The sequence below is a fragment of the Cryptomeria japonica genome, chromosome 3 (assembly GCF_030272615.1).
Source record: "Cryptomeria japonica chromosome 3, Sugi_1.0, whole genome shotgun sequence".
NCBI classification, from domain to species: Eukaryota; Viridiplantae; Streptophyta; class Pinopsida; order Cupressales; family Cupressaceae; genus Cryptomeria; species Cryptomeria japonica.
In genome coordinates, this window is record NC_081407.1 from 486,405,846 (window position 1) to 486,430,329 (window position 24,484).

Here is a 24,484-nt window from a genome sequence, read left to right on the forward strand (position 1 = left end):
TGGGAATGCATTTATTTGACCAACAAGGGTTTTAATCAGAGGAATTTTGACAGCTACAACAACTTTTGGACACGAAAATCAGATCTGAGCAGATAGAGGGCATAACTTGGTGAAATTATTGCAGTTTATGGCCAGCCATACTTCTCCCAACCCAACCGTACACTCCTAGCTTGCCTGGGAATTCATAGAAAATAAACTGGAGGGTTTTGCAGCTGGTTTTTTTGTATAAAACTCATTGTCAGCATTAGGAATAAAGAAATAAATCATTCTTTCAGGCTTATCTCAACTTTGGAGAGAGATATGAGCAAATCAGTGGGGAAATTTGACCAATTTCAGTGAAGTCTCCTGGGGCCCGAGGGAATCAGCAACAGTCTTATTTATTTGTGCAAGAATTGTTTTTGATAATTATTTTTAGAGCAAATAAACCTCATTGGTGGCCTGGATCTGCTTTGGACATCATTATTTTGCTAAATATTAATAAAAACCTTCATTCCAGGTTAGGCGTGGGGCTTCCTGGTATGCTATTTATCCTTCTTGGTAGAGAATCCTTCAAAGATTTGTTTTTTATATTTGCTGTTATTAAATTCAGAATTCTGGAATTATATTTCAGTCATTTATTGTCTTGTATTCCGCATTCAGAATTCATTCAAAGTCAAAAAATACAAAAAAATAAGAAAAAACATCTAAAAACCAAAACAAACCAACAAATTCCATCGCTGGTCAAAGTAAAAAATCGAAACAAAATCAGCAGATTGGTTAAGATTCTAGTTTGGAATCTTCCAGTAAGACTACAACGACCAATATAGTGCTGGTAAAACCTTTGATAATGTAAATTTAATCACCCATAATAACCTGGCTACACACCAAACTGCTGTATACAACCTGTAACAGGGGTGGTTACTAGAAAAAGCACTAATTGATAGCAATAAACCTAGCATTAAGCCTCGTATGCCTCATGCTCACTCCTGATTTACGACCAGGGCAAAATAATAGTACAACATGGTCTGTAATGTCCCTTTTTAGATTATTGGCTAGTAAGAGACAATTATTTCAAATCCTTAACTTACTATAGATTATAATATCAGATTTAGATTACGAATTATATAATCAATAGTCTGAATACAAATATATAGAGATATTGACACTTTCAATGTCACTTGCTCTCTCTCTTATAACCAATGCTAAGTGAATAATGTCTTTAAAGTTTCCCTTTCACCAATGCTGATGAGGGATGGTTGATTGCATGATATGATAGAGTTGCATCTGATATGATGTTGTGAATTATGCTAATTTTATGATACTCCAATCTTTAATGTGCTCTTCCTGATTTATCGATGTGATTTATGCAATTAAATGTACGATGATATTGCTTGTAGCAATATTGATTGCTTTTTCTGATTGAGATCCTTTGTCATGCAATGTCTGATATACAATATCGCTTACAACAATATAATTGCTGTGTCAAATATGGATGTATAACCTTGCAACAGTAATCTGATGCTGTGTCTGATATGTACAATCTTTCCTTGCAATCAACGGTGCTGTGTTTGATGTAAATATGTATGCATGCAGCCAAGGGTGCCAAAGGCAATAATGCTCGAATGAGCATATCCAAATAGGATACAATTAATAAACAAAAACAATATTTGATTGTAGAACACTGAAGTACTACTGAGAGGGGTGGGGTGAATCAGTAGTACATAAACTTTAATCCTTTTAACAACTTAAACCTTTTTGTCAAGCTTTTAATCTGAAATTGAAAGATTTAAAAGATACAACAACTGAAACTGAAAAGATGCAACAAAAAGAGCACAACACACAAGATTTTACGTGGAAACCCAATGTGAGAAAACCAGTGAGAAATGCCGCTAGGATCTACTGTCCTAATCCGGCCTTACAATCTTTACTCCAATTACAATGCTTCAAGGGCTTCAACCCTAAGGAGTCACCAAACCCCTGTCTATAAGTGGACCAACACTTTCAATTCCAAGACCCATGAGCACCAACTCAAGTCTTAAAAAGTCTTAAAACAAACTTTTACTTTCAGAATCAAATGTACAAATTTTCTTTGACAATACTTAAATATCAAACTGATTTGTGCAAACTGAGTAATCTGTCATACATCTTCTAATGTTCCTGTATACTTTAAGTCTATACTCTGAGAATAACAATCAATACTTTTTCGTCTCTGCAAAACACATCAAAACTTTGTATCTCTGCAATACAACACACAGAAGACATATGTCTTAATTAAAAATATGCTGATGTATTTACACAACAAAGATGCCTCTGCCACAAGACAAATCTGCACAAGAAAAAGTTCTGATTCTGTATCAAGTCTGCACTGAATATGTAATGATAATCTGCATACAAACAATACTCTTTTACAACACAGATAACCACCAATTCGACTGATAACAAATGATGTCAAAAAGACCTACCAAAAGCAGGTGTTATAAAATGAAAATGTATACCATTTAAACCACCATCAACATTGTTCTTCATACACCGTTAGCATGCTTGCAATGTTCTGTAGGATGTTGATTCTATCTTTCAGATGTATGCCATTCATAATAACTTATTCAGAGTGACATTAGAGTAAACTGAGAAATCTTCTTGAATCAAATCTATATGTCTGTGTTTTTATTTATCTCTCATATACTCATCTCTGAAAATATGTCACTTTTCTCAAGTTTTTAACACAAACTCAAGTTACAACAATCAACATATTATATATCTTTTGCTAGCAATGAAATGCTCTTCATAATATCGGTTAGGAAGTTGTAACCACTAAGTTGGTTTAAAACCTACATACAGTTTGCTACATCAGTTAGGAAGTTGTAACTGCTTAGCTGGTTTAAAACCAACATACAGTTTGCCAACCAATTATAAACAAATTATAATTGAACCAAATTAAATGTAACTATAACCGATACCAGATTCATATTCTACATTTATGTCAAATTCGATAGCATGCTGAAGTATATTGTGAGATACAGTCCATCTTTATCCTGTAGACATAACACAGATATTTTATGATGAATATATCTCTGCATCGTTATCTGATCTAAACTCATAATATCCAGAGGAACTGTTGGACCAGAATTCATCACACAATATGATTGGTACTCAATTAATTTTACCCAATCGTTCATGTGATTATATCTTCTGTAATTCACTGTATTTGTGTTCTGATTTGAGTGCACTGTATTGTTACAGATGACAGAAAAATAATGAATATCTACAGCAATGCAAATGCTATATACAACCCTCAAAATGAAGCAAAGCCACTTGGAATTACCAAGTCATTGAATGCTCGATGAAGTTGTGTTGCCAGAGTTTGCATATATCAATACAGTTTGTGCATTCATTTGATACATTCCCATGCATTAGCTTTCTTACTTAATAGATTTTTCATCGTGCTTATTCCATGATCTAACAAACAAAGACTTCAATGACAAATGCCAACATTGATGCCCTATTGAAGTGAGTCTGATTGCCTTCTTTCATCTTGTGAATTGGAAGAATAGGTTGCATCCCAAAAGACATATCCAATGACCATTCATGATTGCCTCTTTTCCTTATGTGCTAATTGCACCTTTTAACATATAATTGGTTAGTGTGACTGCCTCCCTAATGATTAAGGATTATCATAGATTATCTAAAGATTGGCATCATTAAAACGATATTGCTTAGTGTTACTCCAGTTGACGTCTATTACTAATATTTAATCGATAATTGTTCATGCTTTAGTCGATCTTCTGGTAATCATATTTGGTATTGTTCATAATCACTGTTTACAATCATTAATAGATGTATCTCCAGAGATGATTTGTTATATCCTCATGGCTATAAATGCTTGATTATCAGTCTTCTCTAGTTCTGGCTGATACGTGATACCGAATTATGCCAGATCAGATGCTTTTAATGTTGTATTGAATTATGTTAATTCTTGATTAGACTTCTTATTGTTGTTTATTATTACACGATCTTTGATCAAGTTCTCTGCTATACTCATATCACAGCCATGATACTTTAATGGATGCTTATGCTCACTTGATGATCGATCTTCTCTAAACTCCTGATTGTTCATTGATAATCGGTTGTTATTATCTTTATTTGAGATGATAATCATTGCATTTAATCTCTGCATCTTGAGAAGTCTTTGTTTATATTGTTCGTATTCTCTTCCTGGTCAACCATCTTAGTATTGCTATTACAGATTTGAATTTTTCTTTCAAATTTGTCTCCATAGGAGAATTCCCGAATTTGAATGCCCCCAACCGACTATGCTCTTAGAATGTAGGTTTGGATTAGATGGGGATATTACATGGTCACTGAAGGTTAGTCTCATAGAAATCTGCATTGCTAAATCTCTTTTTCAGTGATCTAGGAGAAAAGAGTGACCCAACAAAATAAAAACTAATCAAACCTCAGCTGCTATTCATAAAGATATGATGCTAGCATTGTTACAGCTTGGTTGATAAGGGAAATACCCTGATATTCCACACCCAACATCCAGCAAACAATCAATATATCTAACTAAGACTTTGTAGGTGTATGGCCTGCAACCAGGTCTAAAAATTAATGAAAATCCGCAAGGAAATTTGGAGTGATTTGTGAAAAGAAATATGACACAACAGAGTTTAGTATATTAGATATTTGGTATGGCCCACAATAAGGCTATCCACTAACCCCAAACTGGTCAAACATATAATGAAAATAATCTCAAAATCAATTGCAAAACATTCAATCATTACAACTAAAACATATAATTGTAACCATAGAAGTTCACACCAAAATCTGGAAAATGTCAAACCAAAAAATTGTGTACTTAAATATTTTATCATGTGAAGCACAATTTCAATACATGTGGAAATGCACTGAAAACTATGAGGTTTTTCATTCTTGAAGCTTTAAAAATATTGAGGGTTTTTGTCCTCAAAATGAGAAGATGAATGTATGCATTCTTAAAAAATGTGATTGCTTCAAAAAGCATGTAGAGGCTTTTCAAAAACAATCCTCTTGTTTGTAACTTTTTTAGGGAAATAAAATAATATTTATTTATTTTTGAGTTAATATTCCTCAGAGTTATAAAAGTTCTTTTAATCATTTTTTTGTACTATGAGTCTAGTGACACTTAAAGTAATCACTTAAAGCACCTTTCTAAATAATTAAATATGTCTTTTAACTTTTGCTTTCTTGACAACTTAAATATTTAATTAGTTAATTAATTTTCCCTTTTACTATCACATTAGCCTATGGGAAAAATGTGAACATTAGGCTAAGGGTCATTTGCGAATTTACACTCGAGAAGGAGACATGAAATACAATGACTGATATGCACAATTTTTAGATTTGAAATTATTGCATCTGAATAGAATTGATGAATGTATAGATGTAGGAGCCCTATATGGTGAATACTATGTAAGTCTGGTTCTTGAATTTGACTATAAAATTACTGCAGCAGCAATAGTGGCGAGGCAAATGACCTAGGGAGGTCATGTGGTAGCTAGGAACAGTCAATTAGAGGTTGCATAGTAGAGGCCTTCCAAATGTTGATAATATTCAATATGTTTGCAGACAAGAAAAGATGCTGATGCTGCTTACCCTAAGTGCTGTTGCAAGCTCATCCAATGCCAGTGCACTCAAATATGGTCTTGACACTGATAAAAACAACAATAGTCTGGACAGATCTGCCCTCCCAAGCAATGACATTGCCAAAAAAGTGGCTGGAAATGTTGTGACAATAAATAATTACAACCCTCTCTAGAAACCTTCCAAAATGATCATGCTGTTATTAAATCTGGAAAATGTGCAACATATGATGATGAATTTGCCTCCTCAATGCTAGTTTACTCAATTTTATGGTTATATATGCTATTTGCTGCAATAATGATGAAGAACTATTCCACCAAAATGTTGACTTTACTGCAGTGGCACTGTAGCAGCAACATGTAAACTTGAAACTTGGCCTGAAATGTCAATTCACTGGAATGGCACTATAGTAGCAACAAAATGTGTCCAAAATTCTCTAAGTAGTGATAGAAAATTGATGGCAACTTTTTCCAATGAGGGGCTGTTAGCAGCATTGTTTGTCATTAATGTCAATTAAAGTATGATGCATTTCTAGTCATGTATTTGCAGAGAATCATTTTGAGTCAGTTTGAAGGGTGTACATTTGACAGGGTACATACATCAGATTGTAGATGGTTCATGTTGCATCTTGTCTTCAGTCTGTAGGTCTGATATTTTGAATTTGTTGGTCTTACATCTTGGATCTGCTAAGAGAACATAAACAGAAAAATTATGTCAATATGATTAACAAACGGTTTGATATAACAGTCTATAGACTCTATACTACTTATGCCATGAGGATTAGATTGATACCATTCTGTTTTGGTTGATGCAAGAATAATACTGTATGTTGATCACGTTTACAGGCTATGCTTATAATTGTGGACTATCATTTAAATCAGGAACAGAATCAAAAGTGCTGGTAATATTATTGATCATAATGATAACAAAAAATCGACATTAGTTTCAGTTCGAACAAGTTTACAGGATTTCATAATTACAAAACTGTGAATGACAACTTGTGAAGAAGGTAATTAGTTAAGGGTTGGTACATTTTGGTTCTAACTGTCTTAGACAGTTCAGAAATAATATTTATTACTTAGATTAAAAAAACTTCATTATGTTGTGCATCGATGAGAATAATGACAACTGTCAAAACAGTTACAACCGTGGGTAAACTGTTAACTAACAACCATTTTAGTTATGATCAGTTGCAAGTCCATCTCTATATATAGTATATACTGATGTCTATTTCGAAGAAATGTTGTTGGTGTGTGATGATGGTGATCCACAAGAAAGAAAGAAACAGCGTTTAAGATATTCGAAACAAAGTCTGCAAGTGTCAATCTATTGATTGAGAGAAGTGAGAAGAGTGTTTGGTATATTGTTTGTGGTGAGTGCAGTAGAAGCACACAATTTTTTGAAGAAAATCTGTAGGATGCTACGAATGGGCGATCTCCGAGAAACACAATTTGCAGTGCTAATTCACTGGTGATAAGTTTCAGATCAGGTACAACTTAATTTGCAGTATAACACATCATTGTTTATGACAGCACATTCTTTTAAGGCTTATATGCATATTTCATCTCCAACATTATAACAGTTTCAGATCAGTTTAGATTTGCAGGTTTATGTTATTGAAAAAGTTGACAGTATTCTGGAGAAGTTTTGCAGGTTACACTTGTGACCTTTTCACACATCGCCCCATTGCTAACGGGGACCCCCTCTTTGCCAGCTTCTTGCGTTGTTAGGTTAGGGTTTTGGCTGCTTAGTGGGCAATTTTGTGTTTCCCGTGCCCGAGTCTCGGAATTTTGATCATGCCTGGTGTCGGTCGTCTAGGGTTTTTGAACTGTTAGGATCAAGTTGCAAAAGATGATATTTTTAATGATCCTAAGTTTTGCTAAGTGTTTGACCATTTGAGCGTTAACGTGTTTTTAAACACGCGCATCAGTGATTTTAAAGTGCCAAGATATTCACAGACCTTTTGGAGTTGTTTTCTCGCTCCTAAGGTAATATTTAAGTTGGTTTCGCACTTTATTCCAATATTTTCCTAGCGTTTAGCTCATATTTTCGGAAAATTAGTATAAGTCCAGTTAAATTTAAAGTCGCTGAGTGATTTTGAGTGGTTAAAAGGACAAAATCCTAAGGGAAATTCATATTCCAAGGGTTAAAGGGTCAAAATCCATGCTAGAGGTGCTTTTCCCCTCACATTCCAGACTACCCAACCCATTCCCCCACTCAAAATCCATACTACACATGGGTTTCCCTTGGAATCCATACTGGCCACTAATTTCCCCCACTGTTTATCCACACCCAAGTCGAATTTCCCCTGGAAGTGCTAAAATTTGGCTAAGTGTCAGGATTTATCCAGACTGCCATCGAATTTCCCCTGGGAGTGCGGATTGGAGTGCAAGGATAATTCCATGCCTGGGTCGATTTTCCACCAGGATTTTTGTGACAACTAAGTGAGGATTTTTGTCCAGATTTTTATCCAGACAGAGGTCGATTTTCCCCTGAGCATTTTTGTAAGGATTTTTGTCCGGATTTTTATCTAGACAGGGATCGATTTTCCACTGGGAACATTATGAAGAGTTTTGAGTCCGGATTTTCATCCAGACTAAGGTCGAATTTCCACCAGGGAGGTATTTTTCCAAGTTAAGTGAGTTTTGAGTATGGATATTTGTCCAGACACACATCGAATTTCCCTTGGGGTGTGATTTTTGCAAAATGAGTGCATTTTTTTCTGGATTTTTGTCCAAACTCACATCGAATTTCCTCTGGGAGGGTTTTTATGAAATTGGGCATGGATTTTTATCCAAGCACGGGGCGAATTTCCCTTATGGGGTAAATTTTGACACTTAAGTGATTTTTAAAGGGATTTCTCAATCCCAACTGATAGCGATTTTCCCATGGAGGCTTTATTTTGGATTTAAATTGTAATATTTTAATAAATAAGCCCCATTTTGATTGCTTTTAAATAATTATTAAACGATTATTTAAAATTTAAAAGCAAGTTTAATAACTTGCAATAATTATTAAATGTTTGAACCTTCTAGAAGCAAGTTAGGGTTTCACCAAGCAAGTATTTATACAAGTGTTTTATCCCACATTGCTTGTGTGGTAAAAGTGAAAGATGAAAGCAAGTATATGAGAGGAACTTCAGCATTATTTTATTATTATTTCTGCCAGGTGTCTCCATGAAAGCGATTTTTCTCCAAGTTGGGCGAATTTTTTAGCAAGGTGTTTTTGTGAAGTGTGGGATTGAGGATTTATTTTCCTCCATTTTTTCCAGCTTGCTGATTTATTCCTCTTGGCTGCCATTAAAGACCAGTTTCAGATTTTCGATTTTGCTAAGTTTGGCGATTTTTTCCAAATTTAACAGTTTTTGGTGAAAGTTGGCAATTTCATGATTGGAGACTTGGGCGATTTTTCCTCCACCATTTGTGCTTGCTGTTCAGACCTTCATTGTTGCAGATTGTTGCCATTAACAACATTTTTCAGAATTCTGAAAATTTCGATTTTTGCTAAGGAAGGCGATTTTTTTTGTGTTTGGGTATCCAACCCCAACTTGGGCGATTTTTTCCAGATTGCTGCCATCCTTCACTTCTGCAAATCAAGGCTACCATTGACATCAATTTTCAGAATTCCATTTTGGCGCTAGACTTGGGAAAATTTCGATTTTGCTTGGGAGGTGTTTTGGTGCCATATTTTGATGATTTTCATGCATGTTTGGTGGCTGCCATCATTTCCAGCCTGCTGATTCGCTTCAAATCTGAGCTTTGCTTTAGATTTTGACCTCCATTAATGGCTGCCATTAATTTTCAAACTTAAGTTTTTATTGCCCAGCCAATTCCAACTTAAACATTTAGCATTTGGAGGTGTTTTATGGAGTTTTCTGTGCATTTTTTAGACCATTTTATCGCTGTTGCAGGTCTGAAACTCCATTGTTAGGCGGTTGTCCTCAGAAATTTTCATTTCCAGCCACCTAACCAATTTTGGTGAATTTGCTTGGGGCTGTTTCCTTAGCAAGTTTTCATCATTTTCAGGGATTTAAACCACTTTGCAAGGTGCTGGTAAGTCTGAAGTATCCATTTTTCAGACTTGTCCTCAGAAAACTAATTTTTACCAGCCATACTTACATTCCAGAAAATGATCGTTTTCATCAATAAAATTGATTTTTATTGATTTTATGCACAATTTTGAAGATTGCAACATGTTTTGAAAGTCTGATTTTCAGGTTGTCTTCAGAATTTTTGACCTCTATTGTTGACTGCGGAAGGTGTCTTCAGACATTCATTGTGTGAAAACACAATCTTTCACACCCTTTCCTTAGTCATCATCAATCCGGTATACTCCTTTGCATCTTTTGCTTCCATATTTTCTAAGCGTAAGGAGGTATTAAATGAATTTTATGGAAGGCTTCCATGCCTTAGTGTTGTCACACTTTGAACTTAATTGCTAAAATTTACCAAGTGTATGGATTATTTTCCTGACTCCATGCTCTGAATTAGCTAAATCTTTAGAAAGTCAGGAATTTTATTACGAATATTTTCCTAAGTCTGACTTCGAGCTTCGTACAGGTGCGATGTCAAAGTCAGGATACAAGGAAAGAAAAGAACTGCTGAAGACATTGGAGAGTGGATTTTATCCAGAGTTTAAGATTTCATCTAGATGGAAGGAGATCGCGGATACAAACATGCATTCCTGGACTTCGACCAAATGCAGCGTCGGATGTTCGGAGTCAAAGATCAGGTTCCTTCTCCAGCATATGCGAATATTATGAAGAGTGGCATTTTCCATGCTGCTGGGTTTCCACAATCCATACAGTGCAGTGAGCTTATCCTGGAATGTGCACGATGTTACGATCCGCTCACGAGAATGATCAAGAGTCCTAAGGGCGTAGTCATCGCCTACCTTGCTGAGGATGCCATTGCCGAGGTGTTCGGAATTCCACGCGGAACAGACATGAAGGATGTGACCAAGGAGGATTATGCAGATAGATACACGAAGAAGATGGGTGTATGCAAGAGTTTGATTAACAAAGAGTGGATGATCGAGCCTTGGTCTCATCATTCCAAGACTCCCAAGACACTCATGTGCATAGATTTTAAGGAGGAATATAGTGATTTGATATTCCTACTCAATAGAGTGATGGGAATGCCGCAGGGAGCAATATTTCATGGATGGATGTTCTACCTCATCTAGGATTGTCTTAGAGGAACACTAGTGAATTGGTCCAAGATCATAAGTGACAATCTGGATTTCCAGCTAAGGAATGTAGAGCAGTCCAAGTCATTCGCCATGACTTCCTACCTGGTGTACCTGCTTGCACGATTTGTTTCATATAGAGGATTAATATGCAAAGGTGAAGTCGGGAATGGGCAAGGACAATACAAGAGTTATGAATGCTACCCCCAGCTGAGTATGCACAGAATTGAAGACTACAAGAGAGTGAATGATACATTCACCATGTACATTACGTGAATGCTGCAGGGCGGAATCCACAAAAGATTGTCCAAGGAGGCAATAGAATTAATAGATAAATATGGATCATGGTATATACAGTTTCCCACTTTCACATACCTTAGGATTCATGGGTTTCAATCTGAACCCTACGGACTTCCTAGGTATCCTACCGACAGAATGATATTGTTGGAAGTGGTGAAACAACTTCTAGAGTTCGATGTTATCCAAAGAGAGAAGCATAGGACAGGAATGACATTCCCTATTTTAGTTGGGAAGACATCAGAGGTTTGCCAATCCGCCATAGCTGCCAGCACTGCAGGTGAGGAGCTCGCATTCTACAAATTCGCTACCTATAAAAAGAGAGAAAGATTTGATCCAGACAAGAAGGTCGGGAGGATCAGAGGAGAGAAGTTCACTCATAAGATTGACATAGAAGATTATTGGGCTAACCTGATGGACGAGCAAGCAGTGAAGAGAAGAATGTGGTCCAGGATGTCAGTGGATTTCATGAGGAAGTGTGGACTTTTCCTCATTCCTGATCAAGTATTAGATGATAGAGATCATACACATCCACAGTATGAGAGTGAAATGAAGAAGGCAATCCTATTGCCAAATTGGTCAGAGTCAGAAGAAATTGACCTGAATGTATTGATGAGAGAGGTCTTGAATTTCTCCCGCACATGGGTGGATATGCAGATGAATAAGTTAGTTGACATGGGTGTTCCCTTCACTTATGAAAGGATGAAGCCGGAAGAGTCTACTTCCGAGGATGATTAGAGGACTGTCAGTGATGTCAGGATTCATGCAGATGAGGAGAGTCAAGCTCCCAAGAGAAGGAAGAACACGCCAGGAGAAGTCAAGGCCAGAGGGAAGAAGATTGAGCAGGTGAGGAAGAAACAAAAGACTATCACTCCACTTATCATTCCTTCACCCCCTCCCAGTGTCTCATCAATTGAAGTGATTGAAGTAACAGAACAGAATAAGGAGACCCAGCAGTGTTCCAACACAGTGATGCTACCAGAGAATATCCAGGAATTCCATGCCATAGCGACATCTGCACCTCCTGATGAGAATAATGATCAGCCGGAATCCCCTACTGTCCTTTTGGAAGTTAGCTTGGGAAATGAGGTATATGATTGGACCAAGAATAGTCCTGATGATAATGATGATGCTATTTCGGCATTGAAAGGACTTGATCGAGAAGTATGTCTTGATGATGGTATGGAAATGGCCGCTATTCCTGAATGGCTGAGGAGAAGCATGGAGAAAAGTAAACAAATGATAGAGGTACAGCCTATTGATGATATTGATGACTACCTAGCTAGGAGTGCTAAGAAGAAGGAGCCCAAGAGAGCGGAGATTTTGTCGCACATAGCTAGAGATGAGATAGGAATGCGGATTGTGCAGATTGTTGTTCCTATTGCAGGCGTGACAACGGACATTGCTACTCCTATGGATTTCCAGATCACTTCAGTCGCCCTTGGTCGTCCATCTATAGGGCAGGAATTCCAGGAGATTGGTGACAACCTCCAGGCAATCAATGCAAGGTTAGATGGAGCGATTGCGGAGAATGAAAGGTACAGAGAAGAAAATATTAGACTCAGAGAGTATATTGCAGGGAAAGGCGTGGAGATCCCACCCTTATTTCCCCTATTGCAGTTGACCATGGAATACATTCACACTGCGAGGTAGTGAGAGGTACACACTCAGAGGTGGAAAAGTGGATTGAAAGCACAAGAAAGCAGGCAGATGATTTCCTTACTCAGTTTGTCCATGCATATGATAAGACAACAACACTCGTATTTAGAATCCAGTATTTGGAGGGAGTTTGGGAAGAATTCCGGCCTATTCAGGACAAGACTATTCCACGCCTCCTTGCATTGAAGAAGGTTCCTAATTCCACCTTGGTCAGCGAGAACATTGTGCACAGTGGAGACATATATGATTTCCATGGCTAGTATTGTGCATTAGCCTTGAAGAAATCAGCTTATGAGAACGCCCAATCGAGTTGTATGGAGATGGAAGGATTAATTCAGGACATTCAGATGAAGATCCTTGCCTCGATTGAGGAATTATTGGGTGTTGATGTTAGTGATGCTAGTGGTTTACACTTAGCCGAATTAAGAGACAAGATAAAATTTATGTATTTTTGCCAGTTGGACTCTTTGAAGAAGAGTGAGATAGATGACTTGGTCTCTTTGTTGATTCATGTTCATAATTCGCAGAAGCTCATGCCAGAATGGGAGAACACTTTGAATGATTGCTCGGATTTATTGGATGTGATTGTTTTACAGCAGGATACCTTGCCTAGCATTTCCATGGAGGAGTTAGATTCAGTATTGGCTAGATTCTTGGAGTATGCTAGGAGAGAAAGAGATGCAGGAAGGAATCTTCTAGAAGATTCGCTATATGATGACTAGGTATCTTTTCATTGGGCCATATGTTGGTGGCACCATTTTTGATGTAACCCTAATTAGGGCAATTCTAGGGTTTTGTTGGCATGATCTCGGCCGTTGATCCTAGATCAATCTGGGCCATCCATTTTGTAAGAGACTCTATATATGCCCCCTTGTCTCTCATTTGTAAGGGAGAGTTTTTGTAGAATTGTTGGTATATGCTGCAGCTATTTGAATCCTAATCATTGTTCAATTGTTGGTGATTTTGCTCTTCAAATGTTGTATTTGCATTCATGGTTCTCAATTCCTCCAAATTAGATTAGAATTTAGATTAGAATTTATTTTCATGTATGTTAGATTGAGTGGAAGATTTGTTGAATTTATTTGTGTGGAATCCTTAGTCCATACCACTAGCCTCTTGCCGCTGGTAAGTGTGCCTTGTGTGGTCAACTGGAGTTTGAGTAAGCATAACTTCAACTATTATGTGTCCGTTGACAAGCATCAACTTGGATGGTGTCTACGTTTGATGGTAATAGTCTGAAAATCATTAAGTATACCTTAGATGATTGCACTAAGCTTGTGTCAATACCTGATTGTGAGACCTTGCCTGGTTTGATTCCACTAGATCCATTCATCATTTCCTACATTCCTAGGATTAGAATAGATTTCCCGAACCCTATTCTTTTTCCCCCTTTTTTAGTAAGAAGTAAATCCAGAGCCTTATTGATAAATCTTAAGTTGTCAGCACACCTATTTCGCATCATTCATGATAATCCAAATATTTGCGTAAGCCCCCAAGTGAAACACAACAATTCACATCAACCACTGAACTTACCCACTCGTCAAGACCTGACATGTAGAAACCTTGGAATCATTTTAGTTGATCTCATTCTTAGCATCTGAGGTGATTTTGTTCAAGAGAGGGTAAATTACTTTGGTAATTTATTCTGTACTATTATGTGCATAAAAAACACATCAACAAAGAATTGGCGCTAGAAGGAGGGCTGAGCATTATCATGCTGTGAGCAGCTAGACTACAGATCCTATCAATCCAATCCGCAAGGAGTTATCCAGGACTTTTGTCCCCACTCCCGCGCTCAACATTCTTTGCAATCATTCGAAAATTATGTTCCGGAATGGTGTTGCCTGAAGAAGAACTTATTCAAGGTGAACAAAGAGATATCATTTCACAATTCAACACTCTTGCTTGGAGAAACCAAAGTAGTCACGCTGAATTCAGACAAGTAAGAAAAGTGATAGACAAAGAAGAGCAGTTGGGAAGCTTGCCTCCTATTATCATTGTTCCTGAAGCAGTTGATCGTGAGAACCAATCTACCAATCAGCCTGGAAGAAATTGAACCTGTTGAAGATTTCAAGTTAGTATGAAATACCATGGTGCTGCCTAATCCTGATAGAACGAACGAGCTTGAATTGGACGAACTTGAGTTCAAGCAACCGACCTGGGAGACGAAAGAAAGATTATATCTAGTTTGAACAACTTTGCCTAGGAAGTGAAAACAAGTGCACCACAATACATTGGAGTTTCTCTTATCTTGGAAGAATAAGAAGAGATAGCTGAACGAATTGACGAACAAATTGAGGAGCAGATTGAAAGAGATTTACTTGCTCAAAGATTACAACAAGTCCGGATTGATCCTAGATAGATCACCCTGGATTGCATCGATTCCTTTTCACCCGAGAGACTTTAGAGAATTTTAAGATCTACTCCTAGAGATCGAAGACATTGTGAGTTGAGGACTCCTCGCAGATCCAAACTTGGAAAGCGGGAGGCTTCACCGAATTCAGATATAGCAGATAGAGATAGATTATTCAATCCAAGGGACGTGCTGAGAGAAGACAATACTTTTCCGAATCCTCCAGATCCAAATCAAGAGGAAGCTCAGCAGTTTCAACAAGAAGACCAAGAGATGGCAAGCTTGTAGAGGCTGGTGAAGTGTCGTGTCGGTGAGGTTGTTGGCATTTGGTCGACATTTAATGTTGACTGCGTAAATCATGGGAGGTGTTGTAGAGGTGTGCGGCTCGAGGAAGGTCGAACAAAGGTGATCGATGGGATGCATCGATCGATGCAGAGTGTCTAGGTGCAGAATGAGGTTGGCGATGCAATGTGCAAAACCATTTATGGTGATTGATCTTGAGCCTTTTCGACAGATTGTCCGTGTTTGCTAAGTTTAGCAAACGTGCCTTGGAAGGAAGAAGATATGGTAGGTGATGCCTGATTGCTTACAGGTTGTTCATCCTCATGCAGATTGAGATCTGACTGGATCTGATTGACCTCGTGTTCAGTGGAAGAAACCCTTGCGCGCCAAGAGTTTGAAGTTGCGTTTTGGCGGGAAATCTTAGTAATAAGAATGAAGGCAGGAGACCGTATTCGTTGATGTTGGTTAGGTGAAGGAGAGTGATCCTGAGCAGAGAAAAGAGGAGATAAGACTGAGAAGAGTCAAGGAACTTAGCATCTGAAGGAAAGACCTAGCAGGGAAGGTTAAATCGGTGAGAGGGTTTAACAATGGTTTAATCGGCAAGATCAGACAAACCAGAAAACTGCAAAGTGAGTTGCAGAGGTAGGAACCGATAGTGTTCATGTCAACTGGAAGGTAGTGGACAGTGAAGCAGCTGCATAAGTGTATGAGAGAGAAGATCCTGCAGTTAGTGAACAGAGAAAGGATAAACCGGTGAGCAGAGTAAGCGGCAGCAGGTGTATGTTCTGACTGTTCATCCAACAGGCAGAGCTAGAACCAGTATCAGCGGCAACAAGTGAAGGTGAGCAGAGAGATGAGAAGGAGATAGAAGCAAGAATAGAAGTAAACCGGTGAGACAGAGGAGGTGAGAAACTGGTAGGATAGTGTATGTAGTGGTTACAAGATTCACTTGTAATCAGACTATTATTTTTCTAATTGATTATGTACAAGATAGATCATTGAGTTGGAGCTTGGTGCAGGGGTTGGTGCTCCTTGGGTTGGTGCCCTAAATGTTGTAACCGAAGGTTTTCATTGTGAGGCTGGATTGGAGCAGTAGACTCCAGCAACACTTCTCACCGAGGTTTTTCCCATCTTGGGTTTTCCTCGTATATACCGGTGTTATGCGATGTGCCCTTTGTGTGGTTGAATTATGTTGTCTAGTTTTATCTTACCGGTAGGTTTGCTTGGTCCCTAGGTTGGTAACCAATAATCTCTCTTGGAATTAAAAGGGTTAAGAGTTTTGGAAATTACTGATTCACCCCTCCCTCTCAGTGGCATCTTGTGTTCAACATTTAGATGGTTAAAAAATCATCTCATAAAGCAGCCAAATTCACCAAGAAAAAAACCCCAGCAAAATAAAAAACTTGTGATTAAGCCTTGATAGTCTTGAGTTTACATACATGACAAAGCCTTTGAGAAATTAGAGGGAACAAACCAAAAAGGAACAAAGTCGTAGGACGAAACAATGTTTAAAATTTGGGAGGGACATTGATGTTAATTCTTGCAGACGGCTCAGTAACTCCAACAAATTCAGCAAAGATAGCAGCTTGAGCATTTCTTATTGCTTTCACAAGCAGACGGGGCAGAGAATGGAAAAGAAGAGGAGAGTGTTACTTGTTGATGTTAATGTCGTTGTTTTCATCTTTTTGATGTGTTTTCACCTTTTTTGCCATGGGAGATGTCGGATTTGCTTGGGAGACGTTGGGAGTTGTTGGCTGGGTGTTTCTTTTGCACTCAAATGTATTCTGAGATGGTACTGGTACTGGAGACGCGTCCTAGGGGGTCGGGGATGGATTTCTCGGTTACATTGCAAAGTACACATAAGGATTCAATGACATCAACCACTAAAAGCTAAATATAGTCATTGGATTCAAAGCTGAAAAATGCTGATCCTTTAATTACTGCAATACAAAGCTTCTAGAATCATAGATTGCAAACTTGGCAAGTTGCTGTCTACTTGTGAGTTTTTTTGTTGTGCAAATAGTCATAGGGTTTCCTCACAAGTTTTTGTAAGAAATTGCTGACACTTGTAAAAAACTCGGCGAGTTCAACAATTTGATTTACCATGCTGGCAATATGTCAAAATTGCAGGAAAACATTGTGGGTTAAACATTCCAAAAACTCTGTTTTTTGGTCTTTATAAACATTGGTTTTTGCTTTTTCTTTTTTTTTAAATTATGAAACTATGGTGCCCCATGAAGTGCACTTATCAAGTGCTCATGTCACGTGAATAGTAACTCATCACTTTTCATTTAGAACAATTTCTGACTCAAACAAAGGCATCTTTGAATTATGACTTTCCTTGGTCTGATATACAGTTTGTCAAGTGTTAGGCGTTCAATAAGACTCTCCTAGTCATCTTCTTCAGATATGATTGATGGCAAATTGGCCACTTAACCCTCAGAAATGACAAACCTTGCTTGAAGTAGAAAAGGCAACAAGCACAAAATAATGACAGATGAACAGAAAGGAGCATGCATGGAAGGAGCTTGACCTTGAAAGTTTAATTGCATGTGACATGGTCTGGTTCCAAAGTAGCACTCTAAGCATATCGCTTAAATTTTTTCCTGTCCATTGGTGTGACTTGAAGTTTCATTCTACTTTTGCATGGTAGTTCTGATATTTACCTATTCTGTTTAACTACAAAAGTTAATGTCTGTTTTTCAAATTGCTTATGGTTAATATTTTGTCATTGATTTCAACTTTTTTCTTCTTGTTCGGTCTTACTCACATGTTATACCAAGGGTAGATGTTTGGAGCTATTTGAAAATAACAACCATCATGGACTCCTGTTATAGAAGCTAATTCTGCTATTAACTGGTTACTTTATTGTCCTTCCATGTTTTCTTGTGATCTTGCATTTTGGTTGTTGCTAAAATGTTCTAATTTTTTTACTATTATTTGTTCTACTTCCAAGGTGGTCATATTCATTTGAGAGGCAAACATGTATATTCAATTGTAAAGATGCTACTTTGTCTATCAAATTTCTGAAGCTTATAAAATTACATTGAAGTCCTTTTTCTTTTTTATTTGCTGTTTGGTTGGGGTATTTCCCTCTCAAGTTAGCATGTTTTTTTAATTTCTATTGGTCATTGATGACCATTGATGTTGATTGAATTTGAGATAAGATCTATTTCACTGTTAAGAAATTTTATTTTTGATTGTTTCATTAGTTTCAGGATTATTTTTCTGTTTTTTAGTGATTTCTGCAACCCTTAACATTAGCTTTATTTCTGCTTGATGTAGTGAGGAGAATGTATATATGCTTTGCAAAAGTTTATGCAGTGCAGGAGTCGCAACTTCACATGGGTCTGACCTCTTTGTGGTCTTCATCTCCAATGAAAACAGACAGGCAATTACCTAGCTCAAGACATTTACCATCTAATTTTATTGTTTGTGTTGTACAGGAATTGTTAATAAGTATTTACTTTAGTGTCTTGTTTATGTTGGCTTACCTGTTGGTGTATTGAGCTCAAGGGTTTGATGAATTGGTCTTAGAAAAAAATATTGATAGTATGATAAGTGTTAAGATTTTAAGGTTAATTGCTAGAGGCATACCGTAGTTTGGTCGCTGGCCATTGAGAAAAGAGCTCCTCTTACCACCTTGTTAATTGTGAAAAATGTTGCAATTAATAGTGACATTTGTTCATTTTGTGTGAAAGTCAAAATGGAATCTTATAAGTTTAATCATAGCCGTGTAAAAAGATTTTTCATGTTTAAGCATGAAAGGGGTATATTAAAGCAAATAACCCAGAGGCATATATCAATTCCCTGCATTGAAGATTATGTATTGTTCAAACCATTTTTTAAACTTAATATTTATTTCTTCTAAAATATTATTTAGACTGTGTTTGAACAATAGTGTGGATTAACTACATTCCCATACAACTCAAAAGCTAATAATATTTTCAGCCACTTAAGATGTTGTGATAATAGTATGAGTAAACTGTGTCTCCTTACAACCCAAAAGCCAAACATCAGAAGTTCACTAAGTCTCTTAAGAAATTAAGATGTGATAGTTGTAAATTATATCCTTAACAAATACTTGAATAGTGATTTAACTTAAACTGTTATCAGACAATAAGAATGAGGTATACTAAAGACAAAAGTTCTCAAAACATAATCATGAAAGATAGTGCAGTGATTGCTGTCAAATGTGCATCTGGCAGACAAAGATGTCGTGGTTGCATTTACGAAGCATGGAGAAACTGAAAATGAAGGGATTGCATGAAGATCCAAAAATTTGGTTAACCCTGATGTACTTCTCCCTCTTGTAGGTGTTCTTGGAGTTTTGGGAGCTTTCTGACCTTGAATGGCTTGCACCATCATTGGCATTGTGTCTTTGTGCATTTGAAACATTTCTTTTTGATCCACACTTAAATTAATCAATGCTTCACTGATTGCTTGAGCCTTCTCTTCCTCTGTCAAATTGTGTCTCCCTCTATTTGCCATTTGTAATTATTTTCCTGAATCTTGTCTGTGATGTCTTCTTTGATAGATTATTATCTTCTTATCATTAAGTTGCATTAGCCTTTGTTCCCCATGTTGGTAGGATCAAGGCTCTAATGCCATTGTAATAGCTCAACGATTTTTTTTTATTATTTCAATTTAGCTTAATAAATTTCAACAAATAACTCTCCAATTAGAGAAATGGTTAGATTCAGATTCAAATTCAAATTCAAATATTGGTGGCAATCTGCTCAACTATTGCAATTACCATGTCTCCACTGTGAATTATAGATGGTATCTATGAATACTAAAAGAGCAGCCCTCAACACACCAAAATTTGCTTTTTATTAATGCTCAAATCAACCTTCAAATCCAATTGGATCAGGACATAAAGGAGTGGGAAGAATACATAATTGAAATGTGCAATCAGCCCTCATGAAGGCAGCTGTAGAACAAACCCTAATTTGGCTAGCCAAACAACCAGTACCAATCAAATTGCCATCAATGAATCTCTTATGCATAACTAGACCAGATCAAAAATAATCACAGTCAAAACAATATCATTTGCAAAGTTCACACGACTCTATACAAGCAGCTGCTATAAATACCCCTTGAAAGAAGCCTGTTTCATATGAGTTTCTCTATACTAGCAGCCACAATAACATCACAATATCATGAGTTTGGCTCTGTACAAGTAGCCACAAATGCCATCAATCTTGCTTAATCAACAAGGCACTAAACAAGTCACCAAAAACATCAAATATAAATGCAATAGTTCAGAATTTGCTTGGAATTATTCACTGTGAATTGCAATTGCCCATCAATATGAAGCTCCAATGCAATTTTGAAATTAAAATTTTTCCAAATCTGAAGTAGTGCTTTTCATCCACTAATCCAATGATGGAAATCAAGGGGTTTCTATCCTCCAATTTCCCACATTAAGGTTTTCCATCCTTGATGCAATGGATGAACAAGATGCTCAATATATTAGAAAGGAATTGGTATTATCAAAAGCATCTTCCTTTATTCTTGTGCCTTGACTATATTAACCTCTTAACTCTCCTCCTTTCTCTCCAAAAGATACCTTTCCAGATTCCTCAAGTATCTTTTCCAATGTATGCAGGAGAATTAAATACAAGAATAATTTGATTTACAAAAGGTCCTATGCTCTCGTCACCCACTTTATAATAACACTTTAAGTGGTCACTTTATGATAACTTAGAAACATAACTCACTTAAAATATTATAAAATTATTTCCCTAAGCCCATAGGAAATAGGAAACGGGCTTTCGAGTCCTTATTGAAATTTACCAAAAAATATGACACGACAACTTTGTTGCAGATTTTATGAATTTTCATGCTAAAGATTAGCACCCTCTTTTGCATTAAACCCCTCAACATGATGACTCACATATCCCTTACCATTGTTTGTCCAAACTATCTCGATGACCTACCTAGATTGCATCTCAACAAGGGCCTCAAATTCAAGAAAGTGTTAAAACACTTCACTTTTTTGTTGAAGGCGGCAAAGCTAGGTGAATGCATAGAAGCCATGAAGGTAAGTACATATTGGGTTATTGTTGAAAGACAAGGATAGAAATGGGCTCGATACATCATCGTGAACCAACTTTTAAACTTGTAAAGGCTGCTAAGACTTTACTTTGTCAAACTTCTCTTTAGGATGTGTTCTCATGATGCATCCCTAACAAACCCCATTAGAAGACCAGATTTTAATGAGCGTTGTGACCACATCTTGTTGAATCAATTGCTAAAGATAGTGGTAGTGAAGATGGCTAAATTGCTCATATCAGAGTATACTCATAATTAATATGAGTTAAAAAAGTAATGGTAATTGACTTTGGCACAAAGTGGGAAAAGGAACACAACTCAGATTGGTGAACCTTCTAACTACCTCTAAAACATCATCTTGCAGTTCTTGAATTATAGTTGAATGCAAAATGAGATTAACTCTCTTGCCTATACTTGTGCACATGATCTTATAGATAGAAATGATATTTGTTGACAAAATGGGTATATAAAGAACATCAATAGATATTTCATCATCCATATCAATAAATCTTAATCCACAAATATCTAATAAAGAATCATCATCCATGAGAATCTATGGTGTAAAGGATGGATCTAATGAGGAGAACAAGTCTTTGGAATAGGTCATGTGATTTGAAGCACTTGAGTCAAGCATCCATGACTTAGGAGAAGAGGAAGAGGTAGTTGTAACCAATGCCTTATCATTGCCCTTACCAGATCTAGAAGAAGAGAACACAATAAAAGAGAATTGAGAATATTTTTATTATTCTTCTTAATGATATTAGTCAATCAGTCTATCTATTTCATAATCTAGATTCATCGTGCCCCCTTTTTATGGTAAACACACTTTACCTTACCTATTTTTTTGTGTTTTTTCCTTTGCAATAGAGGATGAAGGTTTTGTCTTTTGCTCCTTACCTAAACTACATAAGGTTTTTTGAATCTTTGTAGATTGATTTGGAATCAATGCATACGATATAGAGTACTAAAGTGTACTATTTAAATTATTTTTTCTTGTTCTCTTGTGTGTTTTGTAGAAAACTCATCAAAAAAGGTGTAAGAAAACTCATCAAAAAAGATGTAACAAATGCATATACCCAAATCATCTTTCGTGGAATATAAGGTAGAAAAAGATAGAAGCAGCATGATTGAATTTTGAAAGTACATTAAGGATTAATTGTGAATCTTCTTTCTTGTTCTTATAGTTGTCTAGTTGCCATACTGATTTGAGTTATGAAATGGAGTTTTGAATGTGCTCAAAATTGTTTTTACTTAGATTAATAAGGCCATTTTCTAATTGATGACTTTATATTTCATTTGTTTTGCCAAACAAAGTCTCCAGTTTGATCCTTATTTCACCAAGTGTATCTAAACATTCAATGTGAAAGAGAAAATCCAGAGATACAACTAGACATAAGAACCCATGTACTTCATTGCATTTATTAGCCACTTTGCTTTGTTTGTATCTTCGTCATATTGTAGTTTTTCTTTCTTGAGTTATCCAAGTCAATTCTTTAGCCCACAATAGTATATTTATTTTAGTTTTCCATCTAAACAATTATAAGGCTTGATTATGGTGATTTGTAGTTGAGCCATCATAGTGAACACAACACAAAGAAACAACAATAGAAAGAGCCCTTGAAACACCACCACCCAAAAATGCTGATTTTGGTACTTTATAATTTAGTGCGATTACCAAATGATTTAATCACATCTTTATAGCTCACCAAAGATTTTGCCCAATTTTAGAAAAAGGGGCAAAGAATAACCTGAATCTGATGCAATATTCGTATTTTATGCAAAAATTTAGTGAGGATTAAAAAATATCATCAATCTAACTTAGGGTTCAAAATTTATGCTCTATTGAAGTTTCTTGATAGTGGGCAAAAACACAAGCATGGGCATTGCTTGGGTGGTGCTTTGGTGTTGGCATGGAAGGAAAACTTTCATGGTTGATAGGAGGAGGAAAGTCACTGGATCAAATTAATTCATCTCATTAGAATATTTTGGGAATCACTATATTCCATCCATAATAGCGTATTGAGGCTGGTTTTCGTGTTGTACTACAAAGGTGCAACTATGTGGCACTGTGTTGGTGGTGCATTGGTGTTCCTGCCACATGCAGTGAGCATAATGTAGTGTCACTGTTTTAATCTGTTTTGCCTCATGCTATGTGTTGTTCATGTTAACGAGCATGGAAAATTTTTGGGGCATCCTAGAAAATTTGTTTGATTTGGACAATTTCATAGGTGATTCTTAAGTTTTTGGCTGCACAGATGCAATGGTGAGCTCTTGTTTTCTCTAGCATGCTTCCATATGAAGTTGTTTACAAAAAATGTCATGTCAACATTTTCAAGCAATGTTATTTTGGAACACCTTAAGTAATTATTTTATGTTTTGTAGGCTAATGGAGTGGTAAAAAGGGAAATAATCAAATAATTAAATTTAGTAGTTAAAAAGTAAGTCTACTTTATATTTTAAAAATATGATCTATATTGAAGTATTTAAAAAGGTTGTTATAATTGGTTAAAAAGTGTCACCAGGACCAAGGGCCTAGAAGTGATTATTTAAAAAGACACTTTTATAATTCTATGACTTTGAGGGAAAATATTAAAAAAGAATATATAATCATATTATATTCCACCAAAATGTTATATAAGAAGGATCAGAGTCCAGACACAAACGTGTCTTCTTTCTTAATATGTTCACATGAGGAAACTAGTATGGTGGCATGATGACTTGAGCTAGACAAGTCAAGCACAAGATAAATCTTGCAACTGCAATGCGTGTAAAGGCTATAGATTTATTGCAAAGCATTCTTGAACTTAAGAATGCCATAATCTCAATTGTACTTGCACCTAATAATGGCCCAAGGATAGAACATGTGTAATGTCCCTGTTTCCTAGGTTAGTATCTTTTGCAGGGCTTAGCCTATTGACAGGAGTCCCCGTAGGCTAATACGGATAGGGGACTTACACAGTGGAACTGGAGACTTTGGGGAGGCATATGAGTCGTTTCTAGAGCTTTGAGCCAGTTTCCTATTTTTTAGGAAGGGCTCCTATTTTTTAGGGA

At 36.6% G+C, this 24,484-nt stretch overlaps 1 protein-coding gene across 3 annotated transcripts in view; it reads left to right on the forward strand.

Moving 5' to 3' along the window:
• The window catches only part of LOC131045085 (protein N-terminal glutamine amidohydrolase), a 105,379-nt gene that overhangs the window by 30,463 nt on the left and 50,432 nt on the right, over positions 1–24,484 (forward strand). For all 3 annotated transcript variants that reach the window (XM_057978616.1, XM_057978624.1, XM_057978607.1), the window contains exon 2: positions 18,662–18,767. In XM_057978616.1, the coding sequence (XP_057834599.1) occupies positions 18,662–18,767 (106 nt within the window). The remainder of the gene's footprint in view (positions 1–18,661; positions 18,768–24,484) is intronic.